The sequence below is a fragment of the Dipodomys ordii genome, unplaced genomic scaffold, assembly GCF_000151885.1.
Source record: "Dipodomys ordii isolate 6190 unplaced genomic scaffold, Dord_2.0 Scaffold61, whole genome shotgun sequence".
NCBI lineage: Eukaryota > Metazoa > Chordata > Mammalia > Rodentia > Heteromyidae > Dipodomys > Dipodomys ordii.
In genome coordinates this window covers 723,180-733,686 of record NW_012267277.1, presented here as the reverse complement: position 1 = coordinate 733,686, position 10,507 = coordinate 723,180, and the positions used below count along the sequence as shown (strand labels likewise).

The window sequence follows — 10,507 nt, the reverse complement described above, 5'->3', positions numbered from 1 at the left end:
CACTTGAGCCACAGCGCCACTTCCGGCTTTTTTCTTTTTGCTTATGTGGTGCTGAGGAATCGAACCCAGGGCCTTGAGCATGCGAGGCAAGTGCTCTACCACTGAGCCACCTTCCCAGCCCAAGAACAGGTATTCTTAACAGATATGATAGTCTATTTATTTATTTGGTGTCCTCCTGCTTGGACTCTGGGACTTACATGTCACTGAGCTGCTTTTGCCCAAGGCTAACACTCTACCACTTGAGCCACAGCTCCACTTCCAGCTTTTTTGGGTGGTTAATTGTGGATATGAGTCTCTGCTCAGGTTGGCTTTTAACTGTGATCCCCAGATCTCAGTCTCGTAAGTAGCAAGAATTACAGGCGTGAGCCACCAGTACCCTGCTAAGTATTGGTACTCTTTTTATTTTTTAAAAAATTAGTGTTGTTATTAAGTAGTGTTATATAAAAGGGTTACAATTTCATATGTCAGGTTAAGAATGCAGTGCTTTTTGGTCAGTGTCACCCTTTCCTTTGTTCTCTCCCATTTTCTTCTTCCCATACCTACCCTCAGAGTCTTAAGGTATTGGTATTCTTAATAGGTATGGTGCATCATAGTCTTGTGGTCTTCATTAAATCATTGTGTTATGTCTCAGCTTTCTTATTTTTATAGTGATTACAAATAGCACTGTTTAATAACTTGGACATAGCACTGTTTAATAATTTGGACGTTCAGAAGCATCTGTTTCTCCTTAAACTGTTTTATATCCTGAAGTTTTATTTGCTTTTGAAGGAAAGGTTGTGTTACTTTTGTTGTTGTTGTTGGTCGTGGGGCTTGAACTCAGGGCCTGGGTGCTGTCCCTGACCTTTATTGCTCAGGGCTAGTGTTATACCACTTTAAGCCACAGTGCCCCTTCCGATTTTCTGGGAGTTAATTGGAAATGAGTGTCTCAAGGACTTTCTTGCCAGGGCTGGCTTTGAACCATAATCTTTAGATCTCAGCCTCCTGAGTAGATAGGATTACATGCATGAGCCACTGGTCCCTGGCTAGGTTTTTAGATGGGAAAACTTGAAGACCAAATGATCTTTAAACTTAGCTAAAGTTAAATTCGGTGAATTTTTGGAATGAGAAATAAACATATGAGACAATCTGAAACCCAGAAAACTAAATTATCTTCCAGGACTTAGGTGTTTGTAATTAAGAAACATTCCCAGGTTTCCTCCTTCCACTGTATTTCTGAAGAATTTAGCATACATGACCCATTACATTATACAGCTATCATAATTATGGTTTGAATGAATGAATAAGCACCAGAAGAGGACCTATATAAAGGAATGTTACAATGAAATCATACTTTAGAAGGTTTATCAGTCTGTATTTCCTAATAGCCTATAGAATTTTACTTTTCTATATGTATAATTTGTGTTTAGCTTTTTGAATTGTTGACAATATCTCCAGAACATCAGTTGTGCCTTTTTAGAGAAGTGTTTGTCAGGTAAGTTTGATTCCCTTTTCTTCTGGAAGGATTAGGTACGCTAGGTTGTGAACTATTACTCAAATCTTTATTGAATAAGAGTGGAATTCTAGATGGATAGGATTAAAAGTGGTGCATTTTATTTATTTATTTATTTTTGGGGGTCCGGTCCTGGGGCCTGAACTCTGGGTCTCGGCGCTGTCCCTCAGCTCTTCAGCTCAAGGCTAGTGCTCTACCACTTGAGCCACAGTGCCACTTCCGGCTTTTTTCTCTTTTTTGCTTATGTGGTGCTGGGGAATCGAATCCAGGGCCTCATGCATGCAAGACAAGCGCTCTACCACTGAGCCACCTTCCCAGCCCCCAAAGTGGTGCATTTTAAATAGTAAATTATTTTAACATTGAACAGTGCTTAATGTTGGGAAGTTTGTATTGACAAAAATAAGTGTGGAGCACTTCCCATGTTTAAACTGTTTATAAAAAGACCCGAGGGCTGGGAAGGTAGCTCAGTGGTAGAGGGCTTACTTTGCATGTATGAGGCCCTGGGTTCGATTCCTCAGCACCACATAAGCAGACAAAGCTGGAAGTGGCGCTGTGGCTCAGGTGGTAGAGTGCTAGCCTTGAGCTGAAGAGCTGAGGGACAGTGCCCAGGCCCAGAGTTTAGACCCCAAGACCGAACAAAAGAAAAAGCATCTGAGCTCATTAAAGGCGAGATCTTCTAAATTTTGATGAGACTCAAGGTGATTCGTTATTTAAATTCCCAATATACTTTAGGAAAAAGTATCAGCTGAATATGGTACTAATTGCTGGGAGTTTATTTTGTTTACTACTAAATGCTTTCAACTGTGTTGACATCTGCTGACTTTTAAATAGGTTAGGAGGGGAGTGCCCACTTGTAAGTGGGAGCCATAGCATCTGTTCAGCAGAAAACAACAGAACATTTTCTTTTGTATTGCATGGGAAAACTACGAGTTTTGTTGATTTTTTTTGTTTGTTTTTTGGTTGGTTGTGGAGCTTGAACTCTGGGCCTGGACGCTGTACCTCAGCTCTTCAGCTCAAGGCTAGCGCTCTACTACTTGAGCCACAGTGCTACTTCCAGTTTTCTCCTGGTTAATTGGAGAAAAGAGTCTACAGCCTTTCCTGCCCAGGCTGGCTTTGAACCTTGATCCTCAGATCTCAGCCTCCTGAGTAGCAAGGGTTATAGGTGTGAGCCACCAAGCCTGGCTGTTGATATTTTTAAAAACTAAAATCCCATGGATTAATAATGCTTCACTATGTGATGTGTTAATTTCATTTGTATGTAGATATACACATTAATGATGTGATTATAAAATCTCAGAGTTTAGAAGATATGATTATGTACTTGTAGGTGTGAATTCTAAGGGCTTGTCCTGATCTAGGGGCTTGTCCTGATCTAGGGGCTTGTCCTGATACCTGAATCTAAGTCTATTTTTTTTTTTGCATTCTCTTAGACTTATATGAACTAGAAATTATGAGATCCAAACTCATTAACAAAGTAAATGTTCTTCAGAAATTCATTAAAATCTTTTGAATAGTTGCATGATAAAAACATAACTTATTTTGTATGTGTACGTGCTGGTATTGGGGCTGGGATTCATGACTAACCTGGAATTCAGAGCCTGGGTGCTGTCTGAGCTTTTTTGCTCAAGGCTAGTGCTCTCTCACTTGAGCCACAGCTCTACTTTTAGCTTGTGGTTATTGGAGATAAAACTTTCACAGACTTTCCTGCCCAGATTGGCTTTTGAACCATGATCTTAGCCTCCTGAGTAGCTAGTATTACAGATGTGAACCACTGATGTTTGGTGTTTTTTTTTTTTTTAAATCTTGATCATTTGTAGAAACTGTTAACATTCAAACATCCCCCATTTTCCTCCTCCTTCTCTGACCTATTTTCCTCCTCTCTATTTCCCCTCTACCTTTCCTCACTTCTAATAGAGATTAGGTTTTTTTTTTTTCCTGCTTTAGTGGGCAGAATGGTTTTTACTGACTTAAAGTTTTAGGTAGGTAAGTAGGTAGCTAAGTAGATACCTTAAGTAAAGGTAGCTGAAGTTCCCGATATGTAATAATTAATGACTAAGATTCTAGCCTTAAATTGTTAAGTTTGGATAGGGTATGCTAAGTCTTTTTAGGTGGAAAGCACAGGCACTTAAGGGATAATTGTGTAACTTGTCATATCTTTACTACCACTTTGTGGTTTTAAGTATTTCCAAATCTAAGTACATATACATCAGCTCTTAAATGTGGTTTTAAATTTTAGTAGCTAAAGGTGGCTTGTTGACAGAAGGCTGGCTTATTTAATAAGAAAACAAATGAGTAGTTGGTGCTTTTTCTCCCCCTCTTTCTTCTTTCTTTTTTTCTTCTTTGTGCTAGTTCTAGGGATTGAATTCAGGGCCTGGGCACTGTGTCTGAGCTCTTTTGCTCAAGGCTGGCTAGCACTCTGCCAGTTGAGCCCCACATCTGTTTCTAACATTTTGGTGATTAATTGGAGATAAGAATTTCACTGACTTTTCTGCTTGGTCTGGCTTTGAACCACAGTCCTCAGATCTCAGCCTCCTGAGCAGCTAGGATTACACGTGTTAGCAAGTGGCACCCTGTGGGTTGGTGCTTTAATATAAAGAAAATAATATATTCTCCTGAGAGGGGATTGTTAGGAAAAAGTGAGCCTAGCTTTCCTTCCTTTTGCTTCTTGCTTTCTCTCTCACCATATCTACTCTCTGATACACTGATATGATGCCATTTTCCATGTTGTGACATAGCTAAAAGACCTTCACCAGATATCATTGTCAGTGCCATATCATAACTCAAGAATTTTTTTTTCTGATTGTGAATCAGGTATTTTGTAATATCAACACAAAATGGACTAAAACATTGCTTCTCTTAATATTCTGCCTCTCTACTATTCATCTTAGAATTTATTTCTGGAAAAAATATTTATATTCTTGGAAAATATGTACGTGTGTGTGTGTGTGTGTGTGTGTATGTGTATGTGTGTGTGTATTTCTTTTGGGCTGGTCCCGGGGCTTGAACTTGGGGCCTAGGCACTGTCCCTTGAGCTATTTTGCTCAAGGCTAGCGCTCTTCCACTTGAGCCACAACTCTACTTCTGGCTTTTTGGTGGTTAATTGGAGATAGTGTCATGGACTTTTTTGCCAGGCTGGCTTTGAATTGTGGTGCTCTCATCTCAGCCTTCTGAAAATCTGTTGATTTTTCACTTGTCCCCCAGTACTGTTGTATAGGAGGGAAACAATTTTCTTTCAACCCTTGGAAGCACTTACTTGTAACAGACCTTGTAATGAAACAAAATTTGGGCAAGAGTAAACATATATATATATATATATTTATTGGCAAGATAAAAGTTTATTAACATGTGTTTAAATAGTATATGAATAACTTTTATTTTTATTTTTTTGTTGGTTGTGGGACCTGAACTCTGGGCCTGGGTACTGTCCCTCAGCTCTTCAGCTCAAGGCTAGTGCCCTACCACTTGAGCCATAGTGCCACTTTCGGCTTTTTTCTGCTTATGTGGTGCTGAAGGGCCTCATGCATGCGAAGCAAGCACTCTACCACTGAGCCAACTTCTCAGCTTATGAGTAATTTTTAAACTGTTGATTTAGATTTAATTTCAGATTATATAACATCTTCAACAGTGTGAGTAGTAAAGTTTTACAAAACTGGCAGATGACAGTTGAAAGGATTTTGACTCTAGAGGTGGCAACTTGTGGAAAGAAATGGCAAAGGCTATTTAAGCATGTTAATGTAGATTTCTCTGGTGCTGTCTGGAGTCCAATGAAGGTCTAACATTGTCTTCAGTGTTCCTGCTAGCAAGGGGTTAGTATAGAATATCTTTTGTCTTTGTAAATTTATGTTCTATGTTTAGGCACATACAGGGTACAGATCTTCACTGTAACTGCTGGATCTTAATTGCCTTCATGTTAGCAGTCCTTATGCCAAAAAGTCATATTTTGTCATGGTGTGTTCTGTTTTTCCACAGATGATTATTTGGTATCAAGGATATGACCTGAAAATTTTTAGTTACATTCAAAAATATTCTAAGACTGATACCTTTGATATATGCAAAATAGGCAACTGTTACATAAGTGGTATGTAACAAATCTAAAAATTAGAATCTTTTCCTGTTTCTTTGTTACCTTATCCTTTATCTTTCTTTGTTGTCCTTCCACTCCAAAAAACTATTTTGATACTTTTTCGTTATTGTTTTGCTCTAGAAACTTCTCTCTCTCTCTCTTTCTCTCTCTCTCTCACACACACACACAATATACTATTTACTTGTGCTTGTTTTTTTGGCTTTATATCAATTATGTTTATATAACACAATCTTTTATGATTTGATGTTTTTACTCACTGTGTTGACCATTGCAGCTGAGTGCCAGTGGCTTACCCCTGTAATCCTAGCTGAGAAAGGAGGATTATGGTTCAGAACCAGCCTGGGCAGGAAATTTTGTAAGACTCTTAATCTCCTGTAAACCACCAGAAAGCCATAAGTGGAGCTATGGTTCAAGTGGGTAGAGTGTTAGCCTTAGTGTGAAAAAGTTCAGGGATAGTGCCCAGATTCTGTGTTCAAGCCTCAGGACCAGCAATAAATAAATAAATTATTGTAGCTTGAGTCTGAATTATGTTCCACCATGTATATACCACTTTTTTTTTTTGTCGGTCGTGGGGCTTGAACTCTGGGCCTGGGCGCTGTCCCTCAGCTCTTCAGCTCAAGGATTGCACTGTACCACTTGAGCTACAGCGCCACTTCCGGTTTTCTGGTGGTTTATTGGAGATTGGAGTCTCACGGTCTCTCCTGCCCGGGCAGGCTTTGAACCGTGATCCTCAGATCTCAGCCTCCTGAGTAGCTAGGATTATAGGCATGAGCCACCAGCGCCCGGCAGACTTTTTCTATTTTGCCAGGATGTTTTCAGTTTGGTTAATACTAAACTTTTAATTATTCTGAAACTCCCCTTTCTCTCTTTAATTGATCTGGAGTTTAGACTTTTTCCAGGCTTTTTTTTTTTTTTTTTAAGGGAGGTACCATACCTTATCTGTGGTTTTTCTCTGCTTTGTGTATCAGTCAGGACAAATTGCATATACTAATTTCTGATAACCTTTCTGCCTCTCAACTCAAATGATCTTATTCCCAAACCAATCCCTCCTGCTTTTTATTTTAATCATTCAAATGTAATTTTTGATATGGAAAGGAGATAAATCCATATGTTAAGTTTGCTGTCTTGAGGCATTCTTCCATCCTTTTCTTTCTTAATGTTATTCTCAGGTACTTTTTTATTTAATCTTTTTTTACTTGACTAAAATGTATCGTGTTTCAGAGCCTTTAACCGACTGCTTCCTTCTTCTAAAACATTTCTGTTTACCTCTATCATTCTGTTTGTGCTGGTTTGATTATCTCATTACTAGCATTGTCTGATGTTGACTATGTTTTTTATGCTTTTATTCTAAGGTCGCAAGGTATCTGATAAAGGTGTTAAATAGGTGCTTATTGAATTAATATATAAAAATAGCATAAGTGGGCAGGTTGTAATAGGCACCAACTTATCTAACTGCCATAATAGTTTTTACTAAGTAAGAATTTTGTAGGATTTAAGTTTTCTTGGAGATTAACCATTTCTTCAGTCAAAAAAGTCAGAGCTTTGGTTAAAAAGTCAAACACATTAGAAAATCAAGTTAACAGGGTTTAAGTTAATGTGATTTAACTCTTAACACACTGCTTGTTGAGAAATGTTTCTTCTAAGCTAAGTATTTATTTATTTATTTCTACACTAAGTGGTGTGGTTGTTTTGTGTGCTGAACTTCCAACACTTGTGTTTGGGGATTTTTTTTTCCTGTTAAGTTTGGGACAGAAGCTTGCTATGTAGGCAAAGGTGGCCTGAAATTCATGACTCTGAGTGCTGGGATTTCAGGTATGAGCCATCACACCTAACTTTTGTTGTTTTTGAGATAGAAACCTAGTGCTTCAAGCATTCTACCACTGAACATCCTCACCTCTTAAAAACGTTTTTAGTTTATCTGACTTGGGAGAAGGGGAGTCACAGAAACGGTGGGACAAAGGGTGAACCAATGCAACAGTGATACTCCCTGGACACTGTTGGAAATGAACTTTACAACTTGCAGGGAGGAGACTGGAGGTGGGGAGGGAAAGCAGGAGAAACCAAGGGAGGTGGTAACACTGTTCTAAAAGAAATGTACTCATTACCTTATGCAACTGTAACCTCTGTCCGCATCAGCTTTACAATAAAAAAGAAACAAAAAATGTAAATATATTTATATAGTTTAGAATTCAGATAATACAAACAAATGGTGAAATAGTTTCCCTCTAGCTATTGAGAAACTGATTAGCTTTTAAGGTTTATCTCCTCCCCCATATAAACTAGTTTGATTAGTTTACAGTGCAGTCCCTCTTTAGGACCAGCAAATCGATACTTGAAACCATGAGTAGTACATAATATAGATTTAATACTCTTCCTTTCTCCTTTCTTCTTTCCTTTCCTTTCTCCTTTCCTTTTCCTTTTCCTTTTCCTTTTCCTTTCCCTTTCCCTTTCCTTTCCTTTCCTTTCCTTTCCTTTCCTTTCCTTTCCTTTCCTTTCCTTTCCTTTCCTTTCCTTGTGTGTGTGTGTGTGTGTGTGTGTGTGTATGTATGTATGTGTGCGCGTGTGCGCGCCAGTACTGGTGCTTGAATTCAGGGCCTCACACTCTCATTTGGCTTATTCTTCTAGGCTAGTATTCTATCCCTTGAGCCACACCTTCACTTTTCCTGTGGAGGTTGAGAACTTTTACCTTTTCACTTGAGAAAACATTTTTATGGCTTCTCTTTGGCATATCCCAATTATTATATCTCTACTCTTGTACTTTAGTGATCATTCATTGTTAAGTAAATTAAATGCTACTTGAACACAAATATTATAATGCCACAAGTCCATTACATAAGATAGCTACTAACTGACTGACTACAATTTGAAATTTAGGAATTAATATTTTTGGACTATGGTTGACTGTGGTTAGCTGAAATTGCAGATAAGTGGAGAGTATTGTAGTGTTGGTTTGGTGTGTCTATTTATATGTGTACTTTAAAAAAAATCACTAAGCTCATTACTCGTAATGAATAGCTGAATCAAAATATTTTTTTTTCAGATACATCAAATTACGGAATGGCTTGCAGGCACTTTTGATTTCAGATCTAAGTAATATGGAAGGTAAAACAGGAAATACAACAGATGATGAAGAGGAGGAGGAGGAGGATGACGACGAAGATGATGATGATGATGATGATGATGATGATGATGATGATGATGAAGATTCTGGGGCTGAGATAGAAGATGATGATGAAGAGGGTTTTGATGATGAAGAAGAATTTGATGATGGTGAACATGATGATGATGATGATCTTGATGCTGAGGATAATGAATTGGAAGAATTGGATGAGAGAGCAGAAGCTAGAAAGAAAACCACTGAAAAACAGGTGCGAGTCATGTCTATTTTTTTCTAGTTTGAGAAATTCTGTAGGAAAATTACTGAAATTATGATTTATTTTTTAATGGAAAAAGAAGTATATAGCTTTTGATCTTTGGTAAAGGTTTAAGAATTCTATTTTGAAAACATTTTGCTCTGGTAATAAAAATAATAAATAAATATCTATTTTTATAAGTTAATGGGTTATAAAGAAAAGATATAAATTATCCATAACCTCTTAATTAGTAGTAATATTTATATTTGTGTATATACATATTTCAAAAACATATGCCAAGAGGTAAAGATCTGCATAATTTTTAGCCTAGGATAGATAAAGAACTATATTTTCCCTGTAGAGATTGGAGAAAGAAGAAAAGAATGAAGCTAAGCCAAGCATTGGTGGCTCACATCTGTAATCTTAGCTATTCAGGAGACTGAGATCTGAGGATCAGAATTCAAAGCTAGCCCAGGCAGAAAAGTCTATGAGACTCTTATCTCCAATTAACCAGCAGAAAACTGAAAGTGGCACTGTGGCTCAAGTGTTAGAGTGCTAGTCTTGAGCAGAAGAGCTCAGTACAGTGGCCAGGGCCCAAGTTCAAACCTACAACTGACCCCCCTCCCCCCCAAAAAAAAATTGAAGCTAGTTTAGCATCTTCATTTGGACTTGGAGATCTAGGAAATCTAAGTGTTACTGTATAGGTAATTTTTATTAGGTAATTGATTTGTTTTTTTTTCTTGAGAAAGTCTCAGTGTTAAGACAATTGCACTGGAAAAGCTTAATTAGTGAAGTTTAATATATAATAACAGTGAATAGATTTATAGGTCTTGATAGGGAGAATTTCCCTTATTATACTTTGAAAAATGCCTCCATTTTGCAGTAAGGACCCCATATTGGAGGATAATAATTTAGAGGCATCTCAGTAAATTGACAAGTAATTCATTAAAAATTGATTTCTTGAGTATTGATAATACATTCAACATGTTAATCCTGTATGCTGGGATTATAGGCATAGTCCATATAGACTGGATTTATAGTCAGATAAGACTAAAAGTTTAGCTGAGTGCAGTGGCTCATTTAGGAAATGATGATCAAGAGCATTACAATTTGAGGCTAGTCTGAGCACAGAGTTAGAGCTCTTCTCCACAAGCAATGTGTGGTGGTATGTGCCTGTCTACTCAACTATGTGATAGGAGGAACTAAGTTTAAATAGACCTTAGGTAGGACTAAATCTAAATAATCTAATAGCAAAAGGACTGGAGATATGGCTCAAGTAGCAGAGCACTTGCTGTAGTTTAAACTGCAATACTACCCAAAAAAGAAAAAGGACTAAACTTTGTCAAATTGTTTATCCCTCAAAGATGTGAAAGTGCCTTACATGGTAATTTTGTTGTTTCACTGAGACAAGGCCTCACAGTGTAGCCTAGTTTGGTGTTGAACTCTAGATCCTTTTATCTTTACCTCCTGATTATTAGGTAACAGGTGTATGCCATCACCTAGTTTTTCCTTTTCTGTTTTGAGACAGTTTAGGCTAATTTTGTACTTCACTCCCCTTGCCCCCCCCCCCCCCCCCCCCCC

At 37.9% G+C, this 10,507-nt stretch overlaps 1 protein-coding gene across 1 annotated transcript in view; it reads left to right on the top strand.

Annotated features, from left to right (window-relative positions):
* The window catches only part of Nrd1 (nardilysin (N-arginine dibasic convertase)), a 70,182-nt gene that overhangs the window by 2,828 nt on the left and 56,847 nt on the right, over positions 1-10,507 (top strand). Inside the window, exon 2 of the mRNA XM_013022270.1 lies at positions 8,614-8,941. Coding sequence (XP_012877724.1) covers positions 8,614-8,941 — 328 coding nt within the window. The remainder of the gene's footprint in view (positions 1-8,613; positions 8,942-10,507) is intronic.